The 18,694-nt window shown below is 37.4% G+C and overlaps 1 protein-coding gene across 3 annotated transcripts in view; it reads right to left on the bottom strand.

The window, feature by feature from the left end:
• Window positions 1–18,694, bottom strand: part of SHTN1 (shootin 1) — a 113,252-nt gene that overhangs the window by 59,555 nt on the left and 35,003 nt on the right. For all 3 annotated transcript variants that reach the window (XM_018041468.1, XM_018041469.1, XM_013975257.2), the window contains exons 4-6: window positions 8,175–8,269; window positions 2,997–3,165; window positions 898–995 (exon numbers count right to left, since the gene is read on the bottom strand). In XM_018041468.1, coding sequence (XP_017896957.1) covers window positions 898–995; window positions 2,997–3,165; window positions 8,175–8,269 — 362 coding nt within the window. The remainder of the gene's footprint in view (window positions 1–897; window positions 996–2,996; window positions 3,166–8,174; window positions 8,270–18,694) is intronic.

Raw genomic sequence — 18,694 nt, 5'->3', positions numbered from 1 at the left:
CAGCACTTCCAGAGAGTCTGTGAACTGGTCTCTTTTAGTACAAAGTATACTGTTGCTTTCTGTTTAAATTAGTAACTGGTATACCCTGCTCAGTACTTTCAAAATATCATTATCCTTCTTCCCACTCACACTTACTGAAACAGTAACTGAGGCTGGGAGGTAGATGGACACTGCTTCCCAACCTTTTTCACATTCTGGTCCTTAAGAATATGTGTATGGGAACTGGATGAGGCTGCTCACTGAAGGGACCAATACTCTGGGACACTTGATATCACTAGCAAGATATCAAGGTGCTATAACACATCAGTGGGGAAACCTTGGGATACTGACTCTGAGAACCACTGACACAAGTTAAATTGAGACTGCAAAGGCAGATTCTTGAAGTCACGTGCAAAGAACGCTAAGTACGTGCTCTTGCTTTTACAGACAATTCAGAAGGAAAAATAAAAAGATTCTCCAAATACCCACTTGAACCCATTCTACCATCTACCATATATGCCTGTGTTGGGAGGTACAGAGGAGGAGAGCCTTTCTCTACTGAGTTAGCCCTCGACTAGAGAAGCAAAATCATTCTTCACCAGCAGCAACAGTGTTTGATTTCAGATACAGGTATCACTATCACAAATCTGCAAACAGTGAAACATGCGGGGTAACAGGAAACACTTCGATGCTGTTTTAGTACATTATTTCTTGAGCTACAGAGTGGGCCCATGAATGCTTATGATCTTATTTTCTATACCATTTTGTAGGTCTGGAATAGTGGGGACAAGAGAAGATTAAAATTGGTACATGGTTCTCATGTCAGAAATTAGCTTCCAACAGCAAGTTTTTGATGCAGCCTGTCCCCAAACATCTTAAAACACTAAAGGTCCCCCCTTTTGGGCCTAAGATACATACTTCTTCTGTTACTTCTACAAGTTTGCTCTTGAGATTTTCCAGTTCGATAGCTAATATCTTCTTTTCCTCCTGAACAGATACAATTTGATCTCGAAGTTCTGCATTTTTAAAGAAAAAATAAAGCCTTATTTTTAAAAGAAGAAATCAATCTTGTCAGAAGAATTGAAAATACCAGTCCATAAGTTTACTGTCAAAGGTTTTCAACAATTAGAAGGAAAAGGAAGCAGCAAAAGACAATGGAAATTTCACTTGTTCCCCACTCCTAATATAGCTACGTTTCTTAAATTTTCTATCAGGCATTCTCACTATGTTAAATGTACTAGATTATGTTTTCTCTGCATTGTATCAAACCTATATTCTAGAAACTGTCTGGCATTTTAGAAGAAGGATTTTTTAAGCTTTTGGCAAAACAAATTAAGGCATTGTACTAATTTCTTTTTTATTTTATAATGGCCATGGGCTCTTGTCACAATGCAATACAAACAAACGGGGCAGCTAACAATTCGGAGATTTTGATTTAAAGAAAAAAAATCCTGACGTGCTGCCAATTTATAGCCCTTAAATATTATTTGAACTGACTCAAAATATAACCTATTTGAAAAAGGGTTAATTCTAATAATTTTCTCTCCAGAGTTGTGGGTGTTTTGTTTCTTAATTTATTTCATATTTCATATTATTGAGATTAACTGAAAATTGTGTTACTAGAGTAAAAATATTAGGCACTATAAAAGCAAAAGCTTCTGGTGTTATATTAAAGTTACTTCTACTGCTCAAATGTTAAAAAAAAAAAAATACATGGACTAGTACAGTACTTAAATTTATACCCAGGCCCACATAGTTTTGCCACTTAGCTTTTAAGTGCTTTTAATTTCTTACCCTTCTCCAAGGACAATAAGAAACGCTCTATATGGTTATTTACTAATAAATTAAATCAAACTTTTTACATGAACCCAGATTAATGAAGGGGCTCTCAAGAGACTTATTTCAAAACCACTTTCTACACTGCTGGACTAATCTTGAAAAAGAATCAGAGACCATACTATTCAAGATCTAACAGAAAGGAGAAATAGAAACAAAAGGAAAGCCTTTAAACTTCCTCTCCCCATTCCTGCCAACATAAATACAATTTTTTCTTAGGTGAGAGGGTAAGAGGGGCTTCCCAGGTGGCTCAGTGGTTAAGCAATCTCCCTGCCAAGGCAGGAGATGCAGGAAACGCAGGTTCGATTACAGGATCAGGAAGATCCCCTGGAAGAGGAAATGGCAACACACTCCAGTATTCTTTCCTGGGAAAGCCCATGGATAGAGGAGCCTGGTGGGCTGTGGTCAGTCCATGGCATCACAAAGAGTTGAATATGGCTTAGCAATTGAGCACACACAGGGTTAAAATGGCTTTCTTTTTACTTTCTTCTTTATGTTTCCAACTGAAGTTTTATCTATCAGACCAACAAATATTATTCTTGACATGTACAGTAAGTTAAAATGCTCCAATAATTACCAAGCCCTAGACTGTTTTCCTATATCCTAAACTATATGTGCGTGTTTATTTATTAAAAGAGTTAATGTGTACTTCACAGATGTATTATGTGGTTTTGTCTTATAGAATCATTTGGGGACCAACACAGTTGCTTAATACTACATATTGCTTCTAGTTCATTGCCTGAATCTTAGGAGAAGTTCTTAGAGGGCAGAGACAAAGCAATTTCTGGAGGTATCTTCCCAAAGATTTCAACAGAGAAATCCGACTAATAGAAGGTGTTGGCCAAATAAATTTTTATTCATTCTTTCTTTCATTTAACAAAAATATCTTAACACACAGTCCTATCCTTAAGACATGTATAGGTTAACTGACTGTTCCTGTCAAGATGGCGCTTTCAAAAGTATCTAATCCCAAACAAGAAAGTAACTCATAAAGCTACAGTCATCATGATTCTCAACCAGACTACCCTCGGGGACAAATAATCAGAATTTTTTTCCAAAAAAGGACGCAGGCATCAGTATTTATTGAAATCCTTACGTAGTTTCAATGTGCAACCAGGGTTGAGAAGCATTATCCTAATAGAAGTCAAAACCATGTTCAATAATTAAGCCAGGAATCCTACCTTTGATCTGCTTCTGACACTGTACTGAGACACAAGTCTTGGCAACATCCTCCGGGTCCATGGCTGAATCTTCATCATCAATGTTAATCTCCTCAGTTATTACATCTGGCCCCAGCTTGGCCATGTATAACATGCTGATTCTTTTCAATGCTTTATTTTCTTTATTTAACTAAGGCAAATATAAAGACAGTTATTTTAATAGCAAATGAGTGTCTTGGGTTTTTATACAACAGTCAAATTAAGTGTCTTTTTGTCTACACATGCATCAACATTCACAGCATGAAACAGAAGAGTCACTAAATATTATTTTATTTATACTTTTTAACATTAAACTAATTAAGACCTATGCCTTACATGTGAAAATGCTAGTTATAACAGATAAATACAAGAAGAATTAAGATAAAACACCAGAATAGATTATATCGAATTTCAATTTATCCAGTCCTTAATAGTCCTAATTTAAGACACTTTATTTGGTTTGATGCTGTGCTGTGAACACCTTTTATATGTTTGTCCCACACTCCCTGTTTTTGAGACACTGCCACTGCCTCTTCATGTTCCACACAATTTCTGGAACAGCCAAGTTCTCCCAAAGCAATTCCTGTTCTCCTGGGCAGGAACTCCCATCCATGTGTCTGGATGTACAGTAGCTACTGGCAACCACACCACACGACTCAACTGAGGAATAGAGAAAGGCAGTCTGCAGCAAGGCCAAAATGGAGCCACTGTGCAGAGACAGAGAAAAGCAAGACACTGGGTTTCCCACAGGGTTCCAGTCTATTCCTAAAATGCGACCAGCTCATGGATTCTATGGGATTCTCCAATATCGCTCTGAACAAACTCCTACTTTTTTACCCCCTTTTCTTGCTTAAACTAATTCAAATCGTGTTTCTGTCTATCCCTAGAATTCTAATAATACACAACAGAAGAAAGTTCAAGCTATGTTTCTATTATCTCTATGTCACTGCAGATGAAGCAAACCTAATTCATTGATGTATTTAGCACGCCCTTTATGTAAAAAAATGAGTTGGTTGTTAATTATCATTACCTTCTTTAGCTCCTGTATTCATGTGCGTATAAATGTTATACAAAGCACACATAAAGACTAAACCTGATCCAAAGTCCACTGAAGGAAAATATGATTTTGCTTTATTCCCAAGACTCAAATATGAAAGATCTTCTCTTATTTAAGTAGGAAGTGTTTAGTAGATTGCTTTCTCTAGTATAAAATGTAAGATACAGAAATGTGCTTGCAGTTAGTAAGGGCTGTTGGCCATCAAAACAAGTTCTGAATTTAATAACTGACACTGAATATAAATACAAATAGAAATATTTCACCAGAACGCTAAAGGCCCTTCTCCATGTAAACCTTACACCAGAATAAGATGTTTAGTATGGCACTTGTCTGGCTTTGGTCCTTCATTTGTCATCATGATTAGGACCCCTCAGGATTTCTCTCAGAGAAAGCCCAGCCCATATCACTAGCAAGGGCTGGAACACAAGAGGTTCCCTGACCTCTCTGGGGAATCAGGAAGGATCACTCAGGAATGGCTATGAACCCTTTCCTGGATTCTTCCTGGGAAGGCTGGCGAGATCCATTCAAAGAATCAGGCACAGGCTTTTACTCCCAGTCCCCAGACATAGCTCCAGCTTCTAGCTCTCCTTATCACAGGAGAGGATCAGAAATATGATCAGAGACCTACAATTTCCCAGTCCCTCTTCCTTCAGATGGACAATTCCAGTAAGCACTGTCGTGGCTTCTTTGAACATCGATGCTAGAGCACGGCACTAGAGGCTCAAGGATCACTGTCAGTTCTCAAAGGATGAAATCTTTTCAGAACGCAGGGAAAAAAGAATAATTTAAGAAAAGAGTGGAAAAACTCAAGAGCTAATTTGTAATTCTGCCTCCTAATAAACAAATGGTTCCCAGCCCAGCACATTACAATCTGTAGAGTTAAAAAAAAAAAAAAAAACCTTCCCATATTTGACCTGAGGAAGCAGGCCCTCCCACCAGGCCAAAAATCTCTGGCAATAGAGTCCAGCATAGTACTTCTTCAGGGCTTCCCAGGTGATTCAAATGTACATCAACACTAAGAATAATTGATATGGAGGAATGCAGTACTTGGGTATTTATTCCTATATAATTAGCAGCAGCAGTATTATAGCAGAGCTGAGAACACAGCTCTGCAATCAAATTCTGTCTCTGCCTCTAGAATAATCTTTCAGTGTCAGTTTTCTCATTAGCTACTAAGGATTAAAATAGTCTCCATCCCATAATATGCAGATTAAATGACATATTATATATAAAGCATTTAACATAGTAAGTGACTTACAGTAAAAATTCAACAAATATTAGCTAATAGTAACAAAAGAGATTAATCTTGTTACTAATTAATTTTCCTCCAGAAATCATTTATAAGCTAGTATTCTTCAACCAAGGCATTTATCTATACAATGTTCCTTTCCCCAGGATTCATGAAAAACTGGAAATACTCATTTTTGCCATCTGATGCTTAACATACTACTTCCCAGGCCACCATCAAAGTAACATTTGATAACGTAACAGTTAACAGTTCTGCTCTCAAAAGAGTTTAATGCTCCTATCAAACTAGGCACCAATATCTACCAACTATTTGGCTGTAATACAATTACTCTATTCAACAAAGTTACTTTCTCAAGAAAAAAAGCCAAACATAATTTCAAGTCTTCTCTGGAAACATCATTTTCATATTCTGAAAGAAGAATATACAAGATTTATACACATGAAATCTTATGACCATATGAAGTAGAAATTTTTGAGAACTCTGAACTCACAAATTTAAGCTAAGCAATGTCACTGCAGTTATTAGCCATCAGATTATATAGGTTAATGCACGCTACTTCTGTCTCAGAACTCTTCTAAGTTAGAAGGCAAAAGTAAACCTTTCATAACCCTACAGGAACAAAACCTTATGCTATATTCAAATTTAAACAAGGTTTTTATATAGAGCACAGTTTAATGGATAGTTAAAGATACAAAATAAGCATGTTAAACAGACCTGGATCATACAATTTAAATAACTGGTCTATATTCTATTGGTTTAACTTTCACATTTCAGCAAAGCAAAGCATCCATACTTGCTTCTAAGGAAATAATCCAAATTGCATCATAAGAATTAAACATTCTATTTGCCCTTAATTTCAGAGCAAAGACTTAGAAAAATAAGAACTTACAGGAATTTTGCTTTTTAGAAAATGAAAACTATTTTCAAAAATGACAATTAATACTTAAATCAGGATGTGTTACTTTCACTTATTGATCACACATATAATGAGGCTTCCAAACTTTGTATTCAAAGCTGTAGCTTCTTTCACATCTAATGAGCATATTGATAGCATTTAATCAAATAGATTTTTTTGGTTTTTTATTCTAAAGTCCACATACACTGTATCCTAAAGTACACTGTAGCCTCAAAAACAAACCATTTGTCCATTTTCAAAAGGGCTTCTTAAGAAGACAAACTCTACGTTAAGGGTTCTATTATCAATACTAAACTGTAAAAATGGCCCCAGAGATTAGTAACACAGTCATAACCAGGGATGACTATACAGTCACCTGGCAACTTTTTCAACATTCACATGCCTGGGCCATATTCCTAGAGCAGTGGGTCTGGGTATTCTTAAGAAATCAATCCTGGTCTACTTTGAAAATTATGACATGATAATTGCAGGTTAGATGCGTGAATTCTTCTGCTCAAAATCAACTGTTAAATACGAAAGGGAGGAAAATAATAAAATAACTTTTAAGGGGACCAATGATTAAAGTTATCATAAACTTTAATTCCATTTTCACTTTAGTCCTAATTCAAGGTTATCCTGTCATTTAAGATGAGACAACAGCCGTCTAGGGAACAGAATTAACCTGGTCAAAGTCATGTAGGTCCAAAATTATATAACTGGTAATAAAACCTGTATATACTACCTCCCAAACCACTGTTTTCCATAAACTGCCAGTCCTGAGAGATAGGGTTCTCACTGTGGATGTACTATAGCAACAGGAATACTTGTCAAAAACAAGAGAAAATACAGAAACTATCCTTACCCACTACAAGATTCAGAATAGCTAGTATGCTCCAAATACATTTTTCCTACTTGGCCCAAAAGAAGAAAAGGAAATGAAAAGAAATTCAAACAGTATTATGAACCTGTGAACACTAGAGATACACAGAATAGAACCTCCATGTTATCATTCTTTTTAAAGCAACGGCCTCTATCGCTATAGATTCTTTGGACAAATAACGGAAGAGAAGCTATATACACGCATTAATATACTTATTTAGGTTCTGCCTGCATATCTTATGAATTCTAATGGAGTGTCGTTATGCAAACAATTAAGCAAATACCTCTAGCAAGCACAATGCTAATGCACATAGATTAAATTGACTGATTGACTGTCTGATATACAGAGTTTCAGGTGCATCCAAAGAAACACTATGGAGGTAGGTGACAATGGAGAGAGGAAAGAAACAAAACCAGCATCACTAATGAAATCTGGCTGAAAATCACTGTAATCCATTTTCTGATGAAGTGGTTCAGATGCATTTTGCCCAACCCAAAATACGTAAGACAGAGATAAAAAATATTCCTTAATAATAATGTACTTCTGATGAGATAGAATATAGAAAATTACACACTTGGTAAATTCATCAGCTAGAAGCAATCAGTGGTGCACTGGAGGTCACCTTTAGCATGCCCTCACTCTGCTTTCACAAATAATCACCTGAAATGTACAGTCTGAGGCTGACTTTTTCATCTGATTCAAACAGGAAACACTCATTGCTCTTTTATGCCACTTTCAGTTAGTTTTAAACTTGTTTAGCATTTTAACCAAACGCACAGACATCAGGAAAGTCGAGTTCAACAGACCACTCTGGGACCATTTTCATAGGCAAAAATCACACACACACAGAAATACTGAGATACACATATACAAACACTTCTTTTTTTTATAATCGAAATAATCTTGGCATTAAGACAGATATTTGCATAATCACATTTCAGGATTCTGAGACCTCTGATGAGGATCAGAATCAACTGATTAGAGAGCTAGAAAAGCAGAAGAAAATAGAGGTCACTATGTAGAAAAGCAAGTTGAACTTTAAAAGCTTAGGTAGAATTCCTTTATATGAAATGTCTCACCTTTGTTGCCAAAGCTTCAGCACTTTCTCGACAAGTCTTCTCTATTTCAAGATGGTTCTGCATAAAATTCACTTCCTCTATAACCATGTGAGAAACTAGGAATGAGGGGGGAAAAGTCTTAGCATTCAGAGATTAGTCAGCTATTCCAGAAGCCCACACATCTTGTCCCATGATTAAGAATACTGTAATTCTTTAGCTGGCCAGACCGTTAGCTATCATGGAAAAAAAAAGTGTTGAAGATGCTGCTCTGATAAAATCTTAGCTAATATTTGAATGTAGAAAGAAAGAAGACACCAAAGAACTTTTATGGCTATTACACACATTTTAGGAAAGCTACTGAGAATTTTTTTGAGTCTGTTTTCTATGTAGCTGTCTATATAACTATAGACATGTCTGCTAATTTGAACAAAAGAACCTCTCATAAATTAAAAGTGGCATATATTATTTCCTTTTCTTTGCAGAATACTACTTACACATCTTCTCAGGAAAACTAGCTAAAGAGAAATGTTTAAAAATAAATCTTACATATTGATCTCATAACTAGAATAACAATGTGACAGCTTAACTAAATTGAGTACTTCAATAGTAGTCTTTATTACTGACAAAGTATTTCATAAACTCCAGGGCAGAAAACTATAGCAACAAGATTTTTGCACTAAGTGATGATAAAAGTTGATGGTAACAAATTGCTTCTCACATCACAGACTGTCAGGAAGATTAAAAAAAATAACAAACTTGATGTTTAACCAATGTTTCAAAAACAGCAATTCTCAGACTTTTTGGTGGCTGGTTTATATAAATGAGATTCAAAAGTACAAAATAATTTAGAACTTGAGTTATACTTTGAAGATCAGTAAGAAAAATGCCAAATCCTTTCACCCATAATTCTAGTTGAAAAGAAAATGCTCAGAACCTCAAACTTAACTGTAGACATGTATATTTATTGATATTTGTTTGGCTTAAAAAAAAAGAAAAATTAAGGGCACCAAAACGTGAAATCCAACAAAGTTAGGGAAAAAGCACTGGGCTCACATAACACAAAGAGAGATTACTTTTGCTTCATTTAAGCTTAATTAACCTGCAATTATGATTAAACTCAGGGGAAAAAATTTCTCTCCAAATTAAATACAAAAATGTATTACTTCCTAAGTCCATCCAAAGTTCTTATTATGTTAATATTCAAATTCATAAAGCAGCACTAAATGGCCAGAAACATCTCTAACCTTGACATTTTTTCAGGAGTAATAATGATCTGCAGCAAATGCAGGCCAACCAAAAACCACTTAACTAATTAGTAGTTGCAGTCACCGAGAAAAACATGAATCAACACTGTTATTACAAGTGGCACATTTGAGTGGCATCTAATTATGACTTGATGAGCACGATACTTGCATTATCAACATTACTACTGCGTCCCATCAGGGCCTAAAAGCTGCTGATGGCATTGACTTCGAGAAACTCCCACTCAATGGTACAGCAGCACCCAACAATCGGCTTGGCAGGGGCCCCCCTCACTAAATGACACGTTAAGCGTAATTACTGGTAGACATTGTAAATAAACAGGATTGGAAGTGAAAATTGTACCAAGTGCATAAGACACAATCTGACACATTGGAAGTGGCAGCCTTAATTGAGAGTTTCTTTGACTGCTCAAGATCATTTCAACTGCATTTCTCAGAGGACAGTGATTATAACTGTGGAGACAGACGGCATAATGGTATCAGCACTGCTGACAGAGCAGTGAATTAAATTGTATCTGCTGCTGTGTGAAAGCCTTGATGAGAGGTACAGATGCCGTAGTGGTCTTATCATTATAACACAATGGTCATGTTGTCATCAACCTTTCTGGCTCCAATTGAAAAGAAATGATTGTGTGTTGAAGCTCTCCCCCACCCCCCCACAGCACCCCCCCTTCTCCTCTTCTATCTCTTGTTCTGAATAGAACCAATTTTCAGAGAGCTATGAAATCACGCAATAGGTCCTAAAATGCAGCTGCTTGGCATACAAACGGGTCCCCATTAAACTGGAATCACACACAATATGTGTTTATGCCAGAAGAACAAATAGAAGCTGAACACAGGCCAAGTTTATTCACACACACAAAGACCATGTAGCTCTTCATCAATATAATTGCCTTTTATATTGTAGTTTAAATAATAGGCTCTATTATTTCCTTAAAGTCCTAATATTCCTGGCATTTTATCACTATGTTTACAAGGTAGGTTCTTCAAAACTGTGAAGGAAAGAGAAAAGAAACCCACACAATTTTTACAACATCAAATATTACTTCAAATTTTTAGCTTTAACTACTTGACACCTTCTACCACAATCTGGTATTTCCAACTATCATAACAAAAACATAAACACTCTGCATTTTTCATAGGAATTTGACTTTTTATTCAATAATATTCTTGCTCATGGAAGAGTAAGAAAAATCATTCCACAGTGAAAGGTTTAGCCCCACACTAGAAAGGTTTAGCCCCAGTAAAGAGAGAGAGGAAAACAACAATAACAACAACACTTATTTTCTAAACATTTTGTAAAAAGTTGCCCTGTAATTTAACTTGATAAACTTAGCTGGGCAATGCTAGTCCACATTTTCTCCAGTTCTGATACAGTATACTCCATCAGGCAGGTTTTTATTTCTTCTTATGAGAAGGAACACTGGAAAACTTAAACTGTGCTTTAATTTTCAGTTTAAAAAATTACCCCAATGCTAAGCTGACACCAGAGAAACCTATTTACAAACTTTCTAGATCCAAAAGAAACGAGCATATTTCAAAGGGCATTTATATCTTTACAAAGGATGATCCAGTTTCCAAAACCAAAAGTCAGGTCACCTGACATGAAACAAATTATTTTTTGTGTGGCACTGTGTGGCATGTGGGATCCTAGTCCCGCCACCAGGGATCAAACCAGTGCCCCCTGCAGTGAAAGTATGGAGTCTTAACCAATGGACTGCCAGGGAAGTCCCAGAATTTTTTTTTAATATATAAATTTATTTACTTTCAAATGATAAAGATTTTTCAAAACTTTAACTATTCATATAATGATTTGCCTATAGCCCTAAATTCAGGCTTTCCTCATAATATCCACAATCCATGACCCAGTGCTGTACTCAAAACACCTATAATTTGGATGACAAAAAGGTTTAAAAAAGAAAAAAAGATGAACTTTAAATAAAGTGACCCTAGTGCAGCTATGTTTTTAAAAAATCCTAGTACTTTAGGGACAGAGGAGCCTAGTGGGCTACTGTCTATGGGGTTGCACAGAGTCGGACAAGACTGAAGTGACTTAGCAGCAGCAGCAGTACTTTAGAAATACATACTGAAATATTTACAGATCAAATGATATGATGACTGGAATTAGTTTCAAAATAATCTGAGGTCAGTGAGAATAGGTGTATGAATGTACAGAAGAAGGCAAGACTGGACACAAACTTACAACTTTTGAAGCTGTGTGGTAGGTACGTCATGGGGGCGGTTCATTATGTATTTTTTACTTTTGTACAAGCTTGACACTTTCCATAATAAACGTTTTTCTTAATGACTCTGAGAATTCAGAAGTGTAGCCTGAAAAAGTATCAACTGCTGCCTCCAGCAGTCTAGTTGAATTAGCAAAGTCTGTCTCTCCTGTTCTCTGACCCCAAAACATTCTCATATACTTGCCATCATAGAATGTATCACACTGTAGGGGCACTGGGGTTCTTTTAATTTGCTTTGTCTTCCACTGAGTTGAGCATCAGGGCAGAAAAATTCTTCATTCATGGCTGACTCTCTTACACCCAGCACAATGCTATGTACAAAGTAGGTATTCATGTCTGTGTGTGTCTGATGACTGAAAAACTGTCTCAGGCCTAGGTTCACATGTGAACACCCCTTTCATAGCAATGCTCCCTGTAGCACAGAATGGCTTAGGAAACAACCACTCTCACCGTTTATTGGGCCAACAATGTGTCTATTGTGTGCTGAGCCCTTCACATGTGTCTGCTCAAAGATCCTCACAACAATCTTACCAGGTAGGCATTACCATAGCAGTTTTTGTATTTGAGAACACCGAGGCCTGGAGAAGTTAAGGAACATATCCCAGATTACATAGTTCTAACTGGTAAAGGCCAGCCAAAGCTATGTCTGCTGCTGCTACTGCTAAGTCACTTCAGTCGTGTCCAACTCTGTGCGACCCCAGAGACAGCAGCCCACCAGGCTTCTCCGTCCCTGGGATTCTCCAGGCAAGAACCCTGGAATGGGTTGCTATTTCCTTCTCCAATGCAGGAAAGTGAAAAGTGAAAGTGAAGTCGCTCAGTCAAGTCCGACTCGTAGTGACCCCATGGACTGCAGCCTACCAGGCTCCTCTGCCCATGGAGTTTTCCAGGCAAGAGTACTGGAGTGGGGTGCCATTTCCTTCTCCAAAGCTATGTCTAGAGGACTCCAATTTTCTATGTTCTTTTCTAATTGCTCATATTTAAAAGTGCCACCCCACCCAGGGTGCTGCTTTCTAAGCAAAATTCCTCTCCATTCAGCCCATTCTCAGCAATCTTTAGATGCAGGATATCTCTAATGTATACATGGCAAACATACCATAAATTCTCCTGCAGTATTGGATTACTTAGAAAGGTTTTCATGTAGTGAGAAAACAATCATGAAAGCTAGCAGATATGCAGGAAAATTGGTAGGCCCTAAAAGAGAGCAAAGGATCTAATGCTGAGTGGCCTAAAAGACATGAAAGAACTTCACTTTTACTTCCATCTGTCTTTCCAGGGAACATGGCTTTGCTCAGCAGTGGTGTACTTTGTCCAGAAAGACAAGAGAGAGACTCAGGAAGAGCTGGCAGAGGGCCAAGAATCACAGGGAAATATGGGCAAAACCAGCTAGGAAAAGTATGCCAGGCTAGGAAGAGTTGATCCCGACAGTCTAACAAAGCTTTTTCTCACCCTCTTTTGGCTGTTCTTCCTACACTAAGAGAACTAGAGCTAGAAGGGAAACATTACAGGGAAGCAGCTTTTAACTTGGTACCAAAAGAAAACTTCCCCTGGTGCTGTCCAAATGTGGAGACTGTGTCCCAAAACTAATTCATGGAGGGTAAATGATATGAACTCACTACTGAAGGGCAGTCAAGCCCTGGATGGCACAGTAAATGAGATGATGGTGGTAGCAACAACTAGTATTTGTAGAGTGCAGTGCCAAGCACTGTTCAGCACTTTTTACATGGGTCATCTCATTTAATCCTCAAATAGCCTACAAGGTACGGTCATTTAGTTCACTTTTACTAGTACAGAAATTCGGAGAAGGCAATGGCAACCCACTCCAGTACTCTTGCCTGGAAAGTCCCGTGGATGGAGGAGCCTGGAAGGCTGCAGTCCATGGGGTCGCTGAGGGTCGGACACAACTGAGCGACTTCACTTTCAGTTTTCACTTTCATGCATTGCAGAAGGTAATGGCAACCCACTCCAGTGTTCTTACCTGGAGAATCCCAGGGACGGGGGAGCCTGGTGGGCTGCCGTCTATGGGGTCGCACAGAGTCAGACATGACTGAAGTGACTTAGCAGCAGCAGTGCAGAAATTAATTGCTCGGGGTATACAGGGATTCACAACAAATCATGCTTTTCACTGGTGAAAACTGCCTCATTCCCTTCCAAATCTGAATTGATACCCTCTGTTCTAAAGTCATGAACCATTTATCTCAGGCACAGTTTTTTAACAGATGAAGTTTTCTTAGTTTTCCTTTTCTGTTCTTTTCAGACTGAGTGAAGAGTCAATACTCTGTCTCCCTGCCATCCAAACTTAAACTAGGCTGACGCAGTAAAGGTAAACACTGAATGAATACAACAATAAAGGTAAATTCTTTCAGGCTCTGAGTTGTTCATAAAGAGAAATGAAAATTTTTTTAATTATCAAAGATATTTAGAGGAAGAGAAAGGGAAAAGAGAAATGGTAGATAAAAGCAAAGTTTACATGTTATTCTAAAGGTAATTATTTTCTTTTTAGATTCTACGTATAAGGATGTCGTAGGGGCGATCCTCAGATGGCGGAGGAATAGGACAGGGAGACCACTTTTCTCCCCCACAAATTCATTAAAAGAACATTTGAACACTGAGTAAATTCCACAAAACAACTTCTGAATGCTGGCAGAGGACATCAGGCACCCAGAAAAGCAGCCCATTGTCTTCGAAAGGAGATGGAGAAGTCTTGAGGCTACTGTAACAATAAGACTGAAAACCAGAGTCAGGAGGCTTAAGTCCAAACCCGGAGAACACCAGAGAACTCCTGACTCCAGGGAACATTAATTGATAGGAGCTCATCAAATGCCTCCATACCTACACTGAAACCAAGCACCACCCAAAGGCCAACAAATTCCAGAGCAAGACACACCACGCAAATTCTCCAGCAACACAGGAATATATGAACCCACTCAGGAACATAGCCCTGAGCTTCAGTATACAGGCTGCCCAAAGTCACTCCAAACCCACTGACATCTCATAACTCATTACTGGACACTTCATTGCACTCCAGAGAGAAGAAACCCAGCTCCACCCACCAGAACACTGACACAAGCTTCCCTAACCAGGAAACCTTGACAAGTCACCCATACAACCCCACCCACAGCGAGGAAACTCCACAATAAAGAGGAACCACAAACTGCCAGAATACGAAAAGGCCACCCCAAACACAGCAATATAAACAAGATGAAGAGACAGAGGAATACCCAACAGGTAAAGGAACAGGATAAATGCCCACCAAACCAAACAAAAGAGGAAGAGATAGAGAATCTACCTGATAAAGAATTTCAAATAATGATACTGAAAATGATCCAAAATCTTGAAAACAAAATGGAGTTACAGATAAATAGCCTGGAGACAAGGATTGAGAAGATGCAAGAAAGGTTTAACAAGGACCTAGAAGAAATAAAAAAGAGTCAATATATAATGAATAGTGCAATAAATGAGATCAAAAACACTCTGGAGGAACCAACAGTAGAATAACGGAGGCAGAAGATAGGATTAGTGAGGTAGAAGATAGAATGGTAGAAATAAATGAAAGAGAGGAAAAAAGAAAAATGAATTAAAAGAAATGAGGACAATCTCAGAGACCTCTGGGACAATGTTAAACGCTCCAACATTCGAATCATAGGAGTCCCAGAAGAAGGAGACAAAAAGAAAGACCATGAGAAAATACTTGAGGAGATAATAGTTGAAAACTTCCCTAAAATGGGGAAGGAAATAATCACCCAAGTCCAAGAAACCCAGAGAGTCCCAAACAGGATAAACCCAAGGCAAAACATACCAAGACACATATTAATCAAATTAACAAAGATCAAATACAAAGAACAAACATTAAAAGCAGCAAGGGAAAAACAACAAATAACACACAAGAGGATTCCCATAAGGATAACAGCTGATCTTTCAATAGAAACTCTTCAGGCCAGGAGGGAATGGCAGGACATACTTAAAGTGATGAAAAAAACAACCTACAGCCCAGATTACTATACCCAGCAAGGATCTCATTCAAATATGAGGGAGAAATCAAAAGCTTTACAGACAAGCAAAAGCTGAGAGAATTCAGCACCACCAAACCAGCCCTCCAACAAATGCTAAAGGATCTTCTCTAGACAGGAAACACAGAAAGGGTGTATAAACTCGAACCCAAAACAATAAAGTAAATGGCAATAGGATGATACTTATCAATAATTACCTTAAATGTAAATGGGTTGAATGCCCCAACCAAAAGACAAAGACTGGCTGAATGGATACAAAACAAGACCCCTAAATATGTTGTCTACAAGAGACCCACCTAGAAACAAGGGACACATACAGACTGAAAGTGAACGGCTGGAAAAAGATATTTCACTCAAATAGAGACCAAAAGTAAGCTGGAGTAGCAATACTCATATCAGACAAAATAGACTTTAAAACAAAGGCTGTGAAAAGAGACAAAGGACACTACATAATGATCAAAGGATCAATCCAAGAAGAAGATATAACAATTATAAATATATATGCACCCAACATAGGAGCACCACAATATGTAAGACAAATGCTAACAAGTATGAAAGGGGAAATTAACAATAACACAATAATAGAGGGAGACTTTAATACCCCACTCACACCTACGGATAGTTCAACTAAACAGAAAATTAACAAGGAAACACAAACTTTAAATGATACAATAGACCAGTTAGACCCAATTGATATCTATAGGACATTTCACCCCAAAACAATGAATTTCACCTTTTTCTCAAGCACACACAGAACCTTCGCCAGGACAGATCACATCCTGAGCCATAAATCTAGCCTTGGTAAATTCAAAAAAACTGAAATCATTCCAAGCATTGTTTCTGACCACACTGCAATAAGATTAGATCTCAATTACAGGAGAAAAACTATTAAAAATTCCAACATATGGAGGCTGAAAAACATGCTGCTAAATAACCAACAAATCACAGAAGAAATAAAAAAAGAAATCAAAATATGCATAGAAATGAATGAAAATGAAAACACAACAACCCCAAACCTGTGGGAGACTATAAAAGCAGTGCTATGGGAAAGGTTCACAGCAATACAGGCATACCTCAAGAAACAAGAAAAAAGTCAAATAAATAACCTAACTCTACACCTAAAGCAACTAGAAAAGGAAGAAATTAAGAACCCCAGGGTTAGCAGAAGGAAAGAAATCTTAAAAATTAGGGCAGAAATAAATGCAAAAGAAACAAAAGAGACCATAGCAAAAATCAACAAAGCCAAAAGCTGGTTCTTTGAGAAGATAAATAAAATTGACAAACCATTAGCCAGACTCATCAAGAAACAAAGGGAGAAAAATCAAATTAATAAAATTAGAAATGAAAATGGAGAGATCACAACAGACAACCCAGAAATACAAAGGATCATAAGAGACTATCAGCAACTATACGCCAATAAAATGGACAACTTGGAAGAAATGGACAAATTCTTAGCAAAGTACAACTTTCCAAAACTGAACCAGGAAGAAACAGAAAATCTTAACAGACCCATCACAAGCATGGAAATTGAAACTGCAATCAGAAATCTTCCAGCAAACAAAAGCCCAGGACCAGACGGCTTCACAGCTGAATTCTACCAAAAATTTAGAGAAGAGCTAACACCTATTCTACTCAAACTCTTCCAGAAAACTGCAAAGGAAGGTAAATTTCCAAACTCATTCTATGAGGCCACCAGCACCCTAATACCAAATCCTGACAAAGATGCCACAAAAAAAGAAAACTACAGGCCAATGTCACTGATGAACATAGATGCAAAAATCCTCAACAAAATTCTAGCAAAGAGAATCCAACAACATATTAAAAAGATCATACATCATGACCAAGTGGGCTTTATCCCAGGGATGCAAGGATTCTTCAATATCCGCAAATCAATATACGTAATACACCACATTAACAAGTTGAAAAATAAAAACCATATGATCATCTCAATAGATGCAGAGAAAGCCTTTGACAAAATTCAACATCCATTTATGGTAAAAACCCTCCAGAAAGCAGGAACAGAAGGAACATACCTCAACATAATAAAAGCTATATACGACAAACCCACAGCAAACATTATCCTCAATGGTGAAAAATTGAAAGCATTTCCCCTAAAGTCAGGAACAAGACAAGGGGGCTCACTCTCACCACTACTATTCAACATAGTTTTGGCCACAGCAATCAGAGCAGAAAAAGAAATAAAAGGAATCCAGGCTGGAAAAGAAGAAGTAAAACTCTCACTGTTTGCAGATGACATGATCCTCTACATAGAAAACCCTCAAGACTCCATCAGAAAATTACTAGAGCTAATCAATGAATATAGTAAAGTTGCAGGATATAAAATCAACACACATAAATCCCTTGCATTCCTATACACTAATAATTGGAAGATACAAAGAGAAATTAAGGAAACAATTCCATTCACCATTGCAATGAAAAGAATAAAATACTTAGGAATATATCTACCTAAAGAAACAAAAGGCCTATATATAGAAAACTATAAAACACTGATGAAAGAAATAAAAGAGGACACTAACAGATGGAGAAATATACTGCATTCATGGATCGGAAGAATCAATATAATGAAAATGAGTATACTACCCAAAGCAATCTATAGAGTCAATGCAATCCCTATCAAGCTACCAATGGTATTTTTTTTCACAGAGCTAGAACAAATAATTTCACAATTTGTATGGAAATACAAAAAACCTCGAATAGCCAAAGCAATCTTGAGAAAGAAGAATAGAACTGGAGGAATCAAACTGCCTGACTTTAGGCTCTACTACAAAGCCACAGTCATCAAGACAGTATGGTACTGGCACAAAGATAGAAATACAGACCAGCCAGTTCCATTCTTCTTTCTCAAGATTGCTTTGGCTATTAGAGGTTTTTTGTATTTCCATACAAATCTTGAAATTACAGTATGGTACTGGCACAAAGACAGAAATATAGATCAATGGAACAAAATAGAAAGCCCAGAGATTAATCCACACACATATGGACACCTTATCTTTGACAAAGGAGGCAAG

Source organism: Capra hircus, chromosome 26, assembly GCF_001704415.2.
Source record: "Capra hircus breed San Clemente chromosome 26, ASM170441v1, whole genome shotgun sequence".
Lineage (NCBI taxonomy): Eukaryota > Metazoa > Chordata > Mammalia > Artiodactyla > Bovidae > Capra > Capra hircus.
This window is presented reverse-complemented; position numbering and strand designations above follow the sequence as displayed.